Source organism: Alternaria hordeiaustralica (genome assembly GCF_023758085.1).
Source record: "Alternaria hordeiaustralica strain BMP 2776 chromosome Unknown scaffold_13, whole genome shotgun sequence".
Lineage (NCBI taxonomy): Eukaryota > Fungi > Ascomycota > Dothideomycetes > Pleosporales > Pleosporaceae > Alternaria > Alternaria hordeiaustralica.
The window spans coordinates 361,913-378,108 of record NW_026056785.1 but is presented as its reverse complement, the minus strand read 5'-3'; the positions used below and the strand labels follow the sequence as shown (position 1 = coordinate 378,108).

Here is a 16,196-nt window from a genome sequence, read left to right as displayed (position 1 = left end):
CGGCGTACTTTCAGCCCTCATTTGGCATTAGTACTATTTCCATTCTACTCATGACGCAGCGCGTGCAAAAATTGTCTTGTTCTCGAAGGAGTGGGTCACGCAAAAGCAATGCCGTCGCGGCGCGTACCGTCGCCAGAGCTTCTCGCGTCCGTGCAACGAAGAGAGGGCAATTGTGAGTATTGTATCATATTAGGATAAGAAGCCCTGCGCCTATATACTCCAATGCTCATGCAAGATCTTCAATAACAAGCTCCAGCTCGTCTTGTCGCATTATCATTACATTATTAGTCCTCTAGACGTAGAGCTTACTTTCCGCCAAACAGTCCACCGAGCCATGATTGAGTCTTCGCGGCCTTCTCCTCAACGACGGCATCGAACTTGTTGGCGGCCGCGTTGACCTGCTTGCCTGCCTCGTGTATCTCGCGCTCAGCGCGGACCTTGGCCTCCTCGTACTGCTTCTTCGCATCTGCGCTGTAGGCATCGAACTTCTGCTCCGCCCTCTTCGCTTCCGCCTTGGCTTGGTCGGCCTAGCAGTAGTCAGCATACTGCCACGAGTAACATCAAGTCGCATTGCACATACGTATTGCTGTGCGCTGGCGCGTACTGCCTCGTAACCCTCCTGGCCGGCCTTCTTGGCTTCCTTGTCCTGGCCAGGGTAGTCGCCTCTCAGCTTGCGTGCGGCAGTCGCAGCGTCATCTATACATGTTAGTCAAGATACTTTGAAAGTTGAATACCTCCACGACGTACGTTCAGCCTTCCTCTCGGCAAGCTTCGGGTCGCCTCCAGCGCTGTAGAGGTAGTAGGTAACACCACCAACAGCAGCAAGACCACCGTATGTAGCAAAACGACGAGACATGTTGATGTAATGGGGGTTTTGTGAGGTGGTATTGATTGGTCTTGACGTAAGATCAAGGTATGTGAGATTCGAATTGGAGATGTAGAATGAGAGTTGTGCGAGGGAGGGGAACCTTGGAAGGCGTCTTTCAAACAAGCGCATGTGTGACGTAATGGCAGACAGCTGCAGCACGGGCTTTTCAGTGCCGTGCGAACCAGATCACCAAACTAGGACTCTACCGAGCGCGACAAGCCGGATCCACATTGCATACACTCGTTGCTTTCGCTTCCACATGTTAATCATAATGTCATTATAGTATTCATCTTCATCGCATCGCCGTCACACCTCGATCGTGCCTTCCCAGCGTGCTGCCTGCTGTGCGCGCCCCTTAAACCGTTCACCACAACAAGCCAGCCTCGAGCGACTGCCTGAGCGACTACCGCGCAGCGTGCCGTGCCTGCCTAACACAGCGACCTCATGTATCCACGATAGCAACGGCGTTTGCCTCTTACTCTCCTTGACACCTACACCACGCTTGTAGCATGGCGGACCAACAAATACACCTCGTCGACCACACTGACGGCGACAACACACCGACCTCGGCTACACAACCCGAACAGCGGTCAACCACATCGGACTCGCACATAGATATCCTCTACGAGAACCAACGCGGTTGGTTCGTCTTCGGCATTCCCCTCTTCTCGTCCAAAGCGCTATGGAACCTGCGAATCGACCCTGCGCCGTGGCAGGATGCCAAGTTCAAGCCTTCAGCAGTCAACATCACAAATGCACAAGTCCCGGACCCAAGTTGGGTCTGGGACTGGAAGAGCTGGTATGTCGACATGAGTCTGGATGTCGATGAAGAGGGTTGGCAATACAGCCTGCTCTTCAAGGGTTCAGCGTGGCATGGCAACCACCCGTGGTTCCACAGCTTCGTTCGGCGGCGACGCTGGCTACGGAGGCGGGTCAAGCAGAGGCTGCCACCCAAGACCAAGAAGAATGCGAAGGAGCGCATGTTTGGCGAGACATTCAGCATCGGCACGACACTGGCTAGATCAGCCACCTTTGGCACTGGCAGCGGTCTATTGGACGACAGCGCACAGACGAGTCTAGACGAGGAGATTAGGGACATTGCGACATTGATGAAAAAACTCAAGGCAGCTGCCATTGACCGCGAGAAGATCATCTACATACACAAGTTCATCGACGATGGAGGGGAGGAGCTGCACTACCTCCCAGAACAGGTATGTATGTTGTATTCCCATGCAAACATAGCTAACAAGTGCAGATACCGTCCATCATGTCGATGCTCATCTTCCAGAATTCGCGCCGCCAACTCCTCTCCACACTTATGGACCGCTTCGAGGCCGCCAAAGACCACCGCGAACAACACAAGAAGGATCACAAGCCTGAAGGCGACGCCGAGGAACGCAGAATCAACAATCTGCTCAAGGCTATTGAAGCCGCGGATAACGAGTGTAAGAAGCTGGAGTATTGGAGCGATATCAAGGATCTGACAGAAGAGGGCAAAGCCGGGAATGCAACAGATCCCAGCATGGGGTGGGACGAAGAGAAGTGGCAGGGACTAGATGCGAGTGGCGCCAAGCATCCTGATACCTGAGTCTGAGAACTTGAGAAGGTTTGGATGCATGCATATATTGGAGTTTGTCAGAGTTCGTGGGGTGCGGCTCTTCAAGGTCAGCACATCGGGTCAATTGGAACGACTAATCAGTTTTCGTATTGTATCGCAACTATACATGCTATCGTCAGCAAGAGTATCCAGCCATACGGTGTTATATCATCCATTCACATTCCTCACTCTTATCGGCCCTCTGAGATCCGCCAAACTCTCCACGTCCACTACTGCGCCCTTCTGCATTACTTCGACTTCCCCAGCCTCTCTCTTTTCCCACACCATCTTTCGTACATCATCCATGGTGTCTCTCCACTCTGACGCGTCCAATGCACACAGCTCCTCTGTTGACAGTGCGCGGGCAATTTCGGAAGGACAGATCGTCTTGGGCCAAGCCCTTGAGCTCAATAGACGGTCGGCATGGCGCGATAGGATGGTTCTCTTGGCGTCATCAAGAGCCATATTGTTTGTGCAGCTGGCGAATACTGTGTGCCAGCTAACGGATTCGATGTGCCGATAATGCTTGGGTTGTTTCGCAGCGATATTGTGAGGCTGCACCGTCTCGATGGTTTCACCCAGATCTGGTTGCTAGACCCATCGCCCGCTGATCGACAACAGGGGTCCAAAGATCCTTAGCCAATCCTTTGACGTCAGAGCGCCCAATCGGCGCGCAGCAGAAGCAAAATAATTCGAGCATTTCAGCGTCGCGTCCCCTCCCTTCTAAAACCGAAACTGCCCGCAGCACTGGGATTGGCGTTTTGCCTTTGCGCGTCGTTTTTTCTTGTCCTGTCATGCCGCACCGGTTACCCCACGCTCTCCGAGAGCTAGTTGCAGCGGGGCAGTCCTTCGCTCCCGCCTCTCGTCTCTTATCAAGCTCAACAACGCTACTGCATACTTCTTCTCCGATATCTTCTCTATTCCATCAGACTTCCCTGCGTACCTGTCATACTGGACGTGCAGCATCCCTCTTGCAAGCATCCAATCCACAGAGTACTACCGCCAAACGAAACTTCTCGTGGCCCAGAATGACTGGAAAGGAAGAGCCAAAGGAGGTGCGCAAGTACCTGCAGCAGAGCCATGACCGCATCTTTGAAAACAACAAGAAATGGGCCGATGAGATGAGGAACAAAAACCCAGGCTTCTTCAAGGATCTGAGTGCAGGACAAGCACCCGAGTATCTATGGATTGGTGAGTTGCATCTGGAATGACTCGATTGCCCTACAACACTACTCCATTATCACACCCACCACCTAGAACTTGCTAACCCAATAACTACAGGTTGCTCCGACTCCCGCATCCCCGCCGAAGCCATCACCGGTCTCGAGCCCGGCGAGATGTTCATCCACCGCAACATTGCCAACCTCGTCAACAACATTGACCTCAACGTCATGTCCGTCGTAAACTATGCGGTCCGCCACCTCAAAGTTAAGCACATTGTCGTGTGCGGCCACTACGGCTGCGGTGGTGTCAAGGCCGCCATGACACCAAAGGACATGGGTCTGCTGAACCCTTGGCTCCGAAACATCCGCGATGTCTACAGACTGCACCAGAAGGAGCTCGACGATGTTATGGCCAATGGCGGCACAGAGGAGGAGAAGTACGACAAGCTCGTGGAACTGAATGTGTACGAGCAGTGCCGGAATGTGGTCAAGACAGCGGCTGTGCAGCAGTGTTGGGCTGAGAACGAGTTCCCTGTTGTGCACGGCTGGGTCTTTGGATTCGGAGACGGATTGTTGAAGGATCTCAAGTTCGACCATGAGGGCGAGCTCAAGGAGATTCAGAAGATTTACGATTTGACAAAGGACATGTAGATGGCGTCAGTGGGTGTGCGGTGTATGAGTAGTTGTCGTGGCATTTAGCGAGGTGTTGGTGTAGAGGAAGTGGAAGAGATGGTGCTGCAACCGGGCTTAGATGCTAACGTAGAGCTAGTTACCTGAATCTCCCCAGTACCTTTCTAGGTACCATATGGGTTTACACACTAGTCTTGCTGGTTCACGCCAGTCCCTCCACGTCTCTTCACCGCAATCAAACCCCAGCGCCTTGCGTAAACGGGAATGAGTAAACGAGTACGACATGGACTGTTTCGCTTACGATGCCATTCATGCATGCTCTCCAAAGAGAACGACATAACCCGATCCAGGCCCACCTCCATCGTTTCCTCGAACACGATCACTGATCTCTGCCATTAACCCAACCTGTTGGTAACACCAATCCAGAATATCGTTCCACCGGCTATCACAGCCCTCGAGCTGGCAGGCCAACTCCTCTACAATCCTCCTCCCAGAATATTGCATCCACCACATATCCTCCAAAATACAATTAATCGCACCCCAACAGGCTAATATAACCAGAGCTGGCACCTGCCCCATGTCCGCCTTTTGAAAGAACTCCGGCTCCACAGTACCCAACCAAGGAACCACCGAATGCCCATCACTATCCATGTACGCCTTCTCCAGTTTCTCCAGGGTACCACGAAAGAACGGTGTCGCAGCATCATCAAGATCCATATTCGCAAGTATAGCATCCGTCAACGCGCGTAGCTTCTCCGCCGTGAACGCCCTGCCTTCTTCTCCTACCAACTCAACAACAGGACTGCCAAGTATCTGCTTCAACTCCCCGCTATTAGCCCACACACTATGCTCCTCCACAATCTCCTTCATACCCATCGTATACCTCCTCACACGCATTAGTACCTTGGACACAGATTCCAACGTCTCACCCGGCGTGGCCGGAATCAGACTCGCGATAAGCGCGACAACAGCATGAAGAGCAGTCATAAGACAAACCGGATCGAGACTCTCTTTCGAAATACAAGACAGCGACACCTGCTCATTAAGCTCGGATATACTTCTGTTCTGGTAGTGCAGTGCGGTGGCGACGTGGTCGTGGGATGCGGTGGGGGAGGAAGCGAGACTGGCGCTGTGGAGGGAGGTGAAGGCGAGGAGTATGTCTAGTAGGTAGGTGTGTTGGAGCGCTTTGGTTACGGCGTAGTCGCGGAAGACGAGCGCGTTGCGGTGCACGGAGGTGAGGTAGGTGGTTGTGGTCCATTGGTGCATGAGCCGCATTTCGAGCGTTCGGGTCGCATTGTAGGTGGCTAGGCGGGAAGATGGGCCGCTGTAGGCATCGTAGAGGGAATACCAGCCGGGTTTGGTTGGTATAGGTGATCGTGGTGGTGATGACGATGATGATGATGATGATGCCGTTGTTAACGCCGTCTTCGCTTTCCTTCTAGACCCAGTAGAAACATTGTGTGTTGGGTAGGTGCATTGTTCTTCTCGTAGAGCACAAGCTCCGCATTTGGGTGTGGCTTCGTCGCATTTGACGCGCCGTCGCTTGCACGTGTCGCATCCAGCCCGTGACTTTCTGTGGTATCGTTTCACTGCCATTCGGGCTCAGTCTCGGCACTCGCATACTCGTTTCGCGTTAAATGTGGTAAGTTGTCATGCGCTTGGGGATTCTCGCAAGGAGACGGCATAGCTCAGGTGTGCTGCGGGGGCAAGACTTGTTGGTGCCTGGCCTGGTGCCAAAAGGAAGCCTAATTTGGTAGGTTGACGCTAAAGATGCCGATCAAAAGAGGTACTCGTTCTCGTTTACCGGTCCTGCACCGGAAGCTTAACATCCGCCTTGCCGAAGTAGTCGTGCTCCAGAAGGACAAGGCAGGATTACTAGCGATCACATCGGCAGTGCTCCTAATGCACGCAAAAGCAAGCATACAATTCGTTTGGTCGTTTGTCCTGATGAACTACCATCTCGCGAGGTCGGCTATGCCGCCATTGCCATCATAGTGGAATTGGCAGGGCGTTGACGCACCGCCTGCCATCGCAGCTAACGAAACATGTCGTATATAAGTAATGTTGTCGCAGGCACCATTCTACTGTACACCTTAGAGCGAGTCACCACCTGTTTCAACATCCAATCCCTATCTCGCACGAACCGTGTCATTTCTTGAACAAGATGTATTCTGCTTTAGGTATGTTGAGTCCGATCCATTCGACATGATCTCTGTTTCTGACAGCCCGAACAGCGCACGGATTGGCTTGTTCAAGCCTTGCACAACCCTACCTCGATGGCACGGCAATCACCAAGTTCACTGCAGAGCCCAAGACGCAATGGACACCAGAAGGCTCGCCTATCCCAGCCGAACAACTTGTGCCGCTTCTTGGAGTCTCCTCGTACAACATCTCCTACTGCCGTGTAGAGATGGCCTACACCCATCCCGGTCAGAACGACACGATCAACCTGCAGATATGGCTGCCGGAGAAGTGGAACGGACGCTTCAATGGTGTGGGAGGCGGCGGCTGGCGCGCTGGTGTTTTCGATCAGAGCCTACTCCCGGCCATTATTCAGGGATATGCGGCAGCTTCCACTGACGGTGGCCACAACGCAACTGAAGTCTCCGCTCTTCCTTGGGCACTCAAGTCTCCGGGTAATGTTGATGTGGTTGCTTTGCAGAACTTCGGTTCTGTTACTTTGAACGAGCTCTCTATATTCGGGAAAATGGTTACCGAGAGCTTCTATCAGAAGGCTCCCGCTTACTCTTAGTATGTATGACCCTGACACTGCGGTTCTCCCCGTGGTCGACGCTTCATGATGTGTCTGGGATGGACAGTGGCTAACAAAAGACACAGCTGGACTGGGTGTTCCCAGGGTGGTAGACAAGGCATGATGCTGGCTCAACGTTACCCTGAAGCGTTTGACGGTATTATCGCTGCAGCACCCGCACTGAACATCATCCCACTCTTGGCCAGCTTGTTCCATGCTCAAGCTGTAATGAACACGCTCGGCGAATACCCGCCCAATTGCGAGTTTGAAGCGATAGGGGCCGCCGCGATCGCCGCTTGCGATGAACTGGACGGCGTCAAAGACTCGATCATATCCATCCCGGAGTTGTGTTCTTTCGACCCATTCACCGTGGTCGGTCAGCCCGCCAACTGCGGCAATAGCAGCTCGAATGTCATCTCCAACGCAACAGCAACGGTAGCCAACGCTACATGGTATGGTATCTCCGACAGACGGGGAAAGAAGATCTACCCAGGATACGCGTTCGATGCACCCCTCCAGGCAACGACCGACACGGATTGTCAAGCCTCAGGTACCTGCCTCACCACCGCTGCCTGGCTACTCGGCGCACAGTGGTTCCAGCTTTTTGTCGAGAAAAACGCTACCTTTGACTGGTCTGTAATCACCGCGGAGCGTCTACCGGACTACTTGTACGCCGGCCAGCAGCAGTGGGATTCGATCATCAACACCAACGACGCGGATCTCTCAGACTTCAAGGAGGCAGGAGGGAAGTTGCTCACCTGGCACGGCATCGCAGATGACCTAATTCCTTCGGGTGGGTCAACACAGTACTATGACCGTGTAGCCGCGCTGGATGCCGATGTGGATGAGTACTACAGGTTGTTCCTTGCGCCAGGCCTTCACCATTGCGCAGGTGGCCCTGGTCCTGCACCCGTCAATAATGCGCTGCAGCAACTTGTCGCTTGGGTCGAAAATGGTACAGCTCCAGACACCCTACCGGCAGTTGGAACGCAACCTGTCAATGGAATAGTGCTGTCGAGGGACCTTTGCCCTTACCCGCTTGTATCTGTTTACCAGGGTGGTGCTGCGACTGATGCCTCATCATACAGCTGTGTTAATGCGGAGAATGTGTAAGGAACGCGCAGATATTTGTGCGTTAAAGCGTATCGTGAGGTGGATGATCAAGGGGGCAGGTATGATCATGGTCAAGTGGAAATGCCTGGTGAGCTTGTTGATGCATTTTAGGACGCTTTGTGCCTGTAGGATATGAGCAGATGTACTTGAATACAGACCATTGCAAGAACTCTTGAGACGATGTACATTCCCGCTAATCAGTCAATATCGTTCTCTAATTCGGACCTGATGCGGTTCGAGGTTTAGCTAGTCCTATTTTGGAGTTGAGTGTTGATGATCGTGTCAGGCTGTGGGCACCGTTTGTGGTTAATGTGAATGGGACTCTGCTGGCGGAGGCTGGGACGCTACCCAAAACGGAGGTATGTCGCGAGGCACAGCCATACACTCTATCGCTCTTTCAGTACATGCGACTGTGTAAGCACACCGTTCCTAGGCTAATGCGAGCTGGAATCCTTCGCCCCAAGGATGGTGTTGTTGCGACGAGAGACGGAAGGAACAGGCCAACGCCCCTGCCGCGGACTCAGTGGCGAGATGACCGAAATGACCGAGCACCGAGCCGCTCCACAGAACACCGACGGTTGCCTGTCCATCTACCAGCAACCATGTTAGAATCCTTGAATGCTGTATACGACTCTTACTACGCAGTCAAGATAACTGCGACCAATTCTCTTGTATTTGTGAGCCAAAATGGTTGAGCAACCTACCATCCAGTCCGCAGACACAGATGGCAACGGACCAGCGAAACGTCGACGAAGACCAGCACTATCATGCGTCGAATGTCGCATGCGCAAGGTGAAATGCGATCGAGGAAAACCTTGTGGTGCATGCACTAGGATCAAATCAGCGACATGCACGTTTAGACCTCCACGTCCGGGGATTCGGTCAGAAACCCAAAGGTCACCCGAGGATGATGTCTCTACAGGCCGCAGCAACGACCACGACCAAAATCCGGCTCGGTCTTCTCTTCCGACGCCCGAGCTTCCCAGTCAGTTTGATGCAATCGTCAATCGTTATGTGGCACCCGGGCTTCTTGGAGAATGCGACGGCCAGGCGAAGCCTCTGCCCTCCAATAGACCGGCTTTTAGCTTGAACTCGCACTCGGACTCTGCGCAAGCTTCTATCATCAACAGCTTGTTAGATAGGATTCAGGGTCTGGAAGAACGACTGGCAAGCGCTACTTTGAACGATGACCCAAGGACTAGTACGTCGCTGGGACGGGAAAGCGCAAGTGACACAAGCGCCCAGTTTGTAAAGGCAAAGTACTATGGTCAGAGTCATTGGATGAACGCTATCGACCCTGTAAGTGATGATAGCGATGATTTCCTTGTCGGGGTGTGTTTGTTCGAAGGGAGTTTGACTGACGGGTAATAGTATGACGCTCTCGGTGATACAAATACTACAACGAACTACAATACGAACAGGAAAGAGGTGTATGTCATTTTGTCAGTCTTTCTCCAAAGACAGTAAATCTAATTGCAGTATATAGGAACAAATCGACTGAGTTGTATGCTACTGTCTCAGAGGTCAAACGAATGGCTCGCATCATCAAGGCCTCTCGCATGTCGCAGCCTTCCATCTCTCCAGAACTGCAGGCGTGCATCCCTCCGAAAGAAATCAGCGACGCACTGGTCGACTGCTATCTCCGTACCTTCGAAGGTGTGTTTCGTGTACTGCACGTACCTTCCTTCAGAAGAGTCTACGATGCATACTGGCTCGGTACCACGCCTGCAAAGCCGTCCATTATTCACAAGTTTCTACTGGTATGCGCAATCGCCGTGCCGTTTTACACCGGGCCCGACCAAGCCAAGCTTCGCGTCTCAGCTGCGAAGTGGATTCAAGCTGCAGCGGAATGGCAGTGTGCACCTCATGCAAAGTCGCGGCTCAACATGATAGGATTGCAGATACAGATATTGATTCTCATTGCACGTCAAGTATGTGGCATTGATGGTGACCATATATGGATACCTGCAGGTACAATGTTGCGGACGGCGATGCATCTTGGCTTACATCGCGACCCGTCTCACTTCCCAAAGATCAGTGTCTATCATGGCGAGATGCGACGAAGACTTTGGGCGACTGTTCTGGAAATCACTGCGCAAAGCAGCTTAGATATGGGCATGCCGCCTATGATCTCGGTGAACGACTACGATACGAAGCCACCCTCTAACATCAACGACGAAGATATGGGAAACGGCATAGACACACCACTCGATGTGAAGCCAGCAACCGTATTCACGGACAGCAGCATACAGATTGCTTTTACACAGACGCTTCCCACACGCCTTGAGATCATTAGGGTAATAAACAACCTGCGCTTCGACCTATCATATGACGACGTACTGCGTATCGGCACCAAGCTCATCAGCGTCTGTCGCGAGAAAACGATCTTCTTCAAATCAGCATTAGCAGCAGGACAAAACATCACGCCATTCCAGATCAAGATGTCTGATACCCTAGTCCGACGCTTCGTCCTCTGCCTCCACCGCCCCTACTTTTCCAAAGCAAGCGAGAACCCACGCTATCATTACTCCCGGAAGATATGCCTAGATACTTCACTAGCGATCTACGCACCAGCAACCGAGTTGTCACCGGGAGAAGAAGACGACTGGACGCGCATGACGCACCGATGCGTGGGGTTCTTCAAATCGTTCTTTCTCTACGCCATGTCGACCGTATACTACGAACTCAACTCTCAGATCAACGAAAGAAAAGAAGAATTGGCGCTGTTCGCTCCTCTTCTATCTACACGCCCAACCACAGCATCCTCATCTACAGGGTTGACATCTTTACCACCACAGTACCACGCCCTACGTCAAGTCCTAGAATCATCCCAACACACAGCAGTCGCCCGCATCCAAAATGGCGAAACAAATGCAAAGGGTGTCGTCTTCATTAACTGCGCACTAGCACGCATCGACGCTTTGATAGCTGGCACCGACCCTGAAGCAGCTGTGCTCGAAGCAGCAAAGTCATCCACCAAAGAAATGAGTCAGATACTGGCAGCAGTATACCGTGAAGAGCACGGCGAAGACATCGACCTCAGTCCCTCCACCAGCAGCTTCGCAGGGAAAGAGCATGGTCGAGGCGAGGGCGCTGATGATATTACCGGGAAGCATCTACCTACTGGTACCGGCGCCCAAACCGGCAGCAGCAACAGTACAGACTTTTCTTGTTTCGACGGCACGATGGACGGACTGAATATGCTGGATAGCGATCTGGGAGATGTGAACACGGGGTTTGATATCGATATCAATGCATACATGCAGGGGTTACCCATGGATTCAGTGGATGGTTTTCACTTTGGAAGGAGTCCGGAGTGGTTCTATGATCTTGATGGGTGGGCTGCTGGTAGTAGTTTCGGCAACCCTGGATATGGTGTTTGAGGCGCATGTTGGCTGCACGTCAATTGTACCTGCATTGTCTATTTTCATGCGCGCACGACCGTAGGTGCTAAATGCATCTATCGACAGCGAGTCCTAAATAATCACAAAAGTGGATTAAAATCCAAGACTTCGCAGACCAGGAGACATTCGCGCCCACGTGGGCGCTAAAAACGGCACACCTTGCCTTAGCGGGGTTGGTGCGCATGTCTTAGAAAGCTACCTTTCTCGCTGCAACATCTCAAACATCAGTCATACCATCTCTTTAAGCATCTTCGACACCGCTGACTACGTTCGTACCCGCCAAAATGTCACCCATATCGCGCATGGCGCGCCTCCTCCTCATCCTCCACTCCATCGTCAACATAGCCCTCGGCATCTACCCGTTCATCAACCCAGAAGAATACTCTGCGATCACCGGTATGGAGGGTCCAGATAAAACGCTACAATCGATCGGTAAGTCGAGAATGAGTTTCAATGTATACCCAACCCTGGACTAACGAGAGGGAAAAAAGGTCTTGGCGCAGTAGCAGTAGGCTGGTACCAACTCATCTTTACCTTCCAGGGTAATCGTCGCATGATGGCTTCGACCATTCCGCTGAGATTGGGGTTTGCGGCTGTCATGTATGGGTGGGAGAGGCAGCCTGTTATGATCTACGAGTTGATTGTTGTGTGGTTTTGTTTATTGGGGGTGTTCGCTTAGACACAGAAGAGGCGGAGAGAAAGAGAAGCATGATTGTGGGACAGACGAAGGATGGGAAGAAGCGGGAGACAGCTGAATGATGATGATGATGACCTATCAGAGTCAAGGGGTTTGATCTATGAGATAACCGATTTGTTATCATCGAGTTGCATACAAGCAGATATATCATCTACACACACGCTCCATACAACCCTTCTCCTTCTCAGTTCCTCCACCTATGCATACCTCAACTCCACTTCACACTCCCCCCAGCCTTCCCATCCAACCCCCACCCGCCATACGTATCCACAAACCCCTCTCTAGTAAGATACTCCTTGTGCTCCTCGCTCCTCCACGCGAGCGCAGTCCCCAACTTCCAACTCGTATCCATCTTATCCAGCACGAGTTCCACAAGCTGGACGTTCTGCGGGTTTTGCAGCTGCGGTTTCTCTAGGATGGCGGAGAGTTCTGATAGGGTGGTTGCGTGATGGAAGGAAGATGAGGGGTCTGGGTGGCGGTAGAGTGGCAGGAGGTGCGAGTAGTTGTGCGGGACGATGTCGTTGTATGCTGTAGGTGTGTGCGGTTAGTTCGGTGTCGCGTTAAATGTAGAGAAAAGGAGGAGACTTACGTTGCCTCGCCCCCCAAATCAACCTCTCAACCGTATACCCCTCATTATTAATCACAAAAACAATCGCCTTACACCCCGCCTTGATCATCGTCCCAATCTCCTGAATCGTCAAAGCCATGCTTCCATCTCCCGTCATGAGAATAGTCCGTCCCTCTCCTTTCTTGTCGAGCTCCCTCCGCGCTATATCCACACCTAGCGTCGCAGCAGTAGCAAACCCGATACTGCCATAGTAGATCTGCGTAACGAGTCTGATGTCAGACGGGAAATCAATGTCACAGAGACCGAAATTCGAGGTTCCGGTTTCGCTGACGAGAGCGTCGCCTGGGCGGATGAAGGATTGGATGGCGGGCCAGAGTTGGGATTGCGTTAGGTGGGCTGATTTGGCGTCGAGGGGTGTGCGGGGTGGTGGGAGTTGTGGTTTGGGGATTTTGTGTTGGGGGGTTGATGGTAGGGCGGTGGTTAGAGCTTCGAGGAGGGCTTTGATGGGTGTGTTGGGGTAGGATTTGCCTTTGACCTAGGAAGTATGTCAGCAATAGACGTCAGATGAGGTATGCGAGGGACTTACAACAACGTCGTGTGGGTTGATGTGGATGGTGTTAGTCTCGTCCAACGGTCTTGAGAAGCCAGCCGAGTTCGTGTCAGCAGGTATGTACCCCAGAGTCACTACCAAGTCTGCCTGTTTCGCTGCTTCTTTGACGCCCGGAGAACTGACTTCGCCGTTCCATACCCCAACGAAGTTCTCTTCTGTCTCATCGACAATGCCCTTGCCCATGGTTGCTGAGAAGAAAGGAACGTTTAGCTTGCGGACTACCTGCGCAGCTTCCTGGACAGCGTTGAAGCGATGGACGAGAGCGTCTACCAGTACCGTTGGCTGTTTAGCTTCAGCGACTGCAGCCACGATAGCTTTGACCGCTTCATCCCGAGCCTTCTCATCCACATGCGGCGCAATATCAAGGGGAGTTTCCAATAACCCAGCATCTACCATCTCGGCACTCAGATCCAGCGGCAAGAAGATGTAAACAGGCCCACTCTTGATAACGCACTCCCGTAGCACCCTATCAATCTCCTTCGGTGCATCTGCAACATCCCAGAGTTCTGCAGCCGCGAACCTCAGCCCCTCGCTAGCCTTGTTGTACATTTGGTGATTTGGCTTGTTTCCAATACTGTGGTGGATCATCATGTTGTTCTTCTGCATGGCCCGCGTAGTTTGCCCAACAACATGGACAACTTTAACGTGTTCACTCATGCTACCTGCGATGCCGTTCAAAGCCGAAAGTTCACCCACACCATGCGTGGTCACGAGACATCCGGGCGTGTTCTTGATGCGGGCGTATCCATCGGCGGCGTAGGCAGCGTTCAGTTCGTTTTGGTTGGTGACAAAGGTCAATCCTGGGGTAAGGTAGATGGAGTCCAGGAATTGCAGGTTGAAGTCGCCGGGTACACCGAAGATTGTGTCGACACCAATTTGGTGGATTCGCTCCCACATGTAGCGGCCGAGGGTTATCTTGCTGTTATCTGCCATGATGGGCTGTCCTCTAGCTCTTCCTCCTTTCGAGTATTGTAGGTATCAAGTGATTAGTTAATACCTCTGAATCCCACGGCTGTTAGTTGTGTTGTTCGTATGTGTTGTAACCCTTGCGCAGATATAGTCGCGACAAGCTTACCGTGCGCTGTGCCGAGGATTCCGAACGAGGCAGATACGTAAGCAAGTCTTAGAAGAAGAGCAGGAACAGCACGGAACACGGACGCTAAACACCATAACATTCACATGATGTTAGCCTCTGTCTAGGGCGCGCGTAAGGCGTATGACAGCCGCGGTTCGGTTGGAGACGGTTAGCGGAGTAGTACAGTGCGGGGAGATCGGCTCAAGATCGGAATGATATCGGAAACAAATAGCTGCGATTAGAACATGACAACTAGAGCTTCAAACGGAAAACACCTCGTAAACGATGCTGAAGTTCCTTGATAGCTTGAACCTCTACCGATCACGCGCTTTCTTCTGTCGTCCCCGCAACGGAGTGCTTCTTTGCATCCTCGAAGCTCGCCATCTTGAAATCGTACGGCAGCTCAAAGTCTGCCTTCGGATCTCCCTCAAAAGGATTGAAATCTACAAGAAGGGAATCTTTGACCGCAAAAACGGCATCGTCGTCGATGTACTTGCTCGTTCGGTCGAAGATCTGAGTAACAATAGGTTTGTAGCCCGGCGCTGTGAGCTAAGATAAGTTAGCACATCAGGCTGCACGTTCGTCATAGGCTTCACATACCAGGAAGTGTATATGTGCCGGCCGCATTGGATGCCTATCCAGCGCTTGCAACACTTTGCCTGCTGGTCCATCGAAAGGTATGGGGTAAGGTACTGGCCTCAAGCAGTAGAAGCTATACTTGCCGTCCTTGCCCGTCGTGAACCTACCTCTGAGATTCATCTCTGGCTGGTCTGGGTCTTGTTGTTCGTATAAGCCATTCGGCGCCGTATGCCATACGTCCACCACCGCGCCCTCGATAGGCTGCCCGGTTCTAAAGTCCGTGACGATGCCGTGCATCAATGTTCGATCGCCTTGCTCATTTATCTCTTTGGAGACGATGCAGGAGCCCATGGGCAGTTTCGGGGCATCATGGCGGTAGAAGGGGCCTAGGATGGCAGTCGCGGTGGGTTCGTCGGCGGCAGTAGAGGCGAGCTTGTACGTGATCTCGTCGACGAGCGATTCGAGGCCGAGGATGTCGCAGAGCAGTTGACCTTCGTTGCGTTTGGCGTCTGACATGCGACCTGCTGCATTCATCTGCCCATCGTTTAGTATGCTGAGTTATATCTCACAATATCAAACATGGAAAGCTCTCTGACGTACCAACTCAACTCCTGTCATCCACTCATCGACTGTGAGTTCATTCTCCCTCGCAAAGTCATGGAGATGCCGTATTAATCCCGCTGTGAGCTGTCTGACCCTGGGTGTAGCTTTTGGTCCCGTCGCATTGATTACCGCCTGAGTGAAATTCGGATTGAACTTGTGATCCTGGCTATCCGATACCGCGGAAGGGTGGTGAGCTTGTGAAGCTTGTGTTTCTTCCGGCATGACGTCTTTCCCCACGAGATCCTGAAGATGCAGTAAAGTATATCAAATGACAGAGCTATATTCCCTCTATGCAATTGCGATTAGACCTAAAGTACTGCGCAGTAAGTATGATTCGGATGTTAGCAAACAGCGAACGATTAGCAGTACGATCGAGATCCGACAGCCGGCAGCATGCCGGCCAGTCAAGCACACCAGCGCAAGGCGCATAACTTCAGGGTTCGCCGTTGGCTTGTACTTTCGTACGACATAGCACAGTGGGGCTGTGGAGCGAAGGTGTGTATGGCGTCGATGGTAGACGCAGACGGAAGCTGTTGT

The 16,196-nt window shown here is 52.4% G+C and overlaps 9 protein-coding genes across 9 annotated transcripts; 6 read left to right on the top strand and 3 right to left on the bottom strand.

The window, feature by feature from the left end:
- Positions 1-305: 305 nt before the first annotated feature.
- Positions 306-856, bottom strand: J4E84_006696 (uncharacterized protein; the record flags this gene model as incomplete). The annotated part of the gene is made up of 3 exons (XM_049389284.1): positions 306-527; positions 581-696; positions 748-856. 3 exons carry the CDS (start codon positions 854-856, stop codon positions 306-308), a joined length of 447 nt encoding a protein of 148 aa, XP_049242993.1.
- A 521-nt stretch (positions 857-1,377) lies between these two features.
- On the top strand, positions 1,378-2,456 carry J4E84_006695 (uncharacterized protein; the record flags this gene model as incomplete). Its single annotated transcript, XM_049389283.1, has 2 exons — positions 1,378-2,079; positions 2,124-2,456. 2 exons carry the CDS (start codon positions 1,378-1,380, stop codon positions 2,454-2,456), a joined length of 1,035 nt encoding a protein of 344 aa, XP_049242992.1.
- Positions 2,457-3,493: 1,037 nt separating this feature from the next.
- J4E84_006694 (uncharacterized protein) lies at positions 3,494-4,279 on the top strand (the record flags this gene model as incomplete). Its single annotated transcript, XM_049389282.1, has 2 exons — positions 3,494-3,656; positions 3,747-4,279. 2 exons carry the CDS (start codon positions 3,494-3,496, stop codon positions 4,277-4,279), a joined length of 696 nt encoding a protein of 231 aa, XP_049242991.1.
- Positions 4,280-6,303: 2,024 nt separating this feature from the next.
- Positions 6,304-7,010, top strand: J4E84_006693 (uncharacterized protein; the record flags this gene model as incomplete). The annotated part of the gene is made up of 2 exons (XM_049389281.1): positions 6,304-6,308; positions 6,515-7,010. 2 exons carry the CDS (start codon positions 6,304-6,306, stop codon positions 7,008-7,010), a joined length of 501 nt encoding a protein of 166 aa, XP_049242990.1.
- A 45-nt stretch (positions 7,011-7,055) lies between these two features.
- Positions 7,056-8,123, top strand: J4E84_006692 (uncharacterized protein; the record flags this gene model as incomplete). The annotated part of the gene is made up of 2 exons (XM_049389280.1): positions 7,056-7,060; positions 7,097-8,123. 2 exons carry the CDS (start codon positions 7,056-7,058, stop codon positions 8,121-8,123), a joined length of 1,032 nt encoding a protein of 343 aa, XP_049242989.1.
- A 1,849-nt stretch (positions 8,124-9,972) lies between these two features.
- Positions 9,973-11,506, top strand: J4E84_006691 (uncharacterized protein; the record flags this gene model as incomplete). The annotated part of the gene is made up of 2 exons (XM_049389279.1): positions 9,973-9,978; positions 10,157-11,506. The coding sequence occupies 2 exons, from the start codon at positions 9,973-9,975 to the stop codon at positions 11,504-11,506; spliced, it is 1,356 nt and encodes a 451-aa protein (XP_049242988.1).
- A 305-nt stretch (positions 11,507-11,811) lies between these two features.
- On the top strand, positions 11,812-12,206 carry J4E84_006690 (uncharacterized protein; the record flags this gene model as incomplete). Its single annotated transcript, XM_049389278.1, has 2 exons — positions 11,812-11,959; positions 12,019-12,206. The coding sequence occupies 2 exons, from the start codon at positions 11,812-11,814 to the stop codon at positions 12,204-12,206; spliced, it is 336 nt and encodes a 111-aa protein (XP_049242987.1).
- Positions 12,207-12,432: 226 nt separating this feature from the next.
- J4E84_006689 (uncharacterized protein) lies at positions 12,433-14,335 on the bottom strand (the record flags this gene model as incomplete). The annotated part of the gene is made up of 3 exons (XM_049389277.1): positions 12,433-12,752; positions 12,814-13,327; positions 13,379-14,335. The coding sequence occupies 3 exons, from the start codon at positions 14,333-14,335 to the stop codon at positions 12,433-12,435; spliced, it is 1,791 nt and encodes a 596-aa protein (XP_049242986.1).
- Positions 14,336-14,798: 463 nt separating this feature from the next.
- On the bottom strand, positions 14,799-15,881 carry J4E84_006688 (uncharacterized protein; the record flags this gene model as incomplete). Its single annotated transcript, XM_049389276.1, has 3 exons — positions 14,799-15,026; positions 15,078-15,590; positions 15,657-15,881. 3 exons carry the CDS (start codon positions 15,879-15,881, stop codon positions 14,799-14,801), a joined length of 966 nt encoding a protein of 321 aa, XP_049242985.1.
- Between the last annotated feature and the right edge of the window lie 315 nt (positions 15,882-16,196).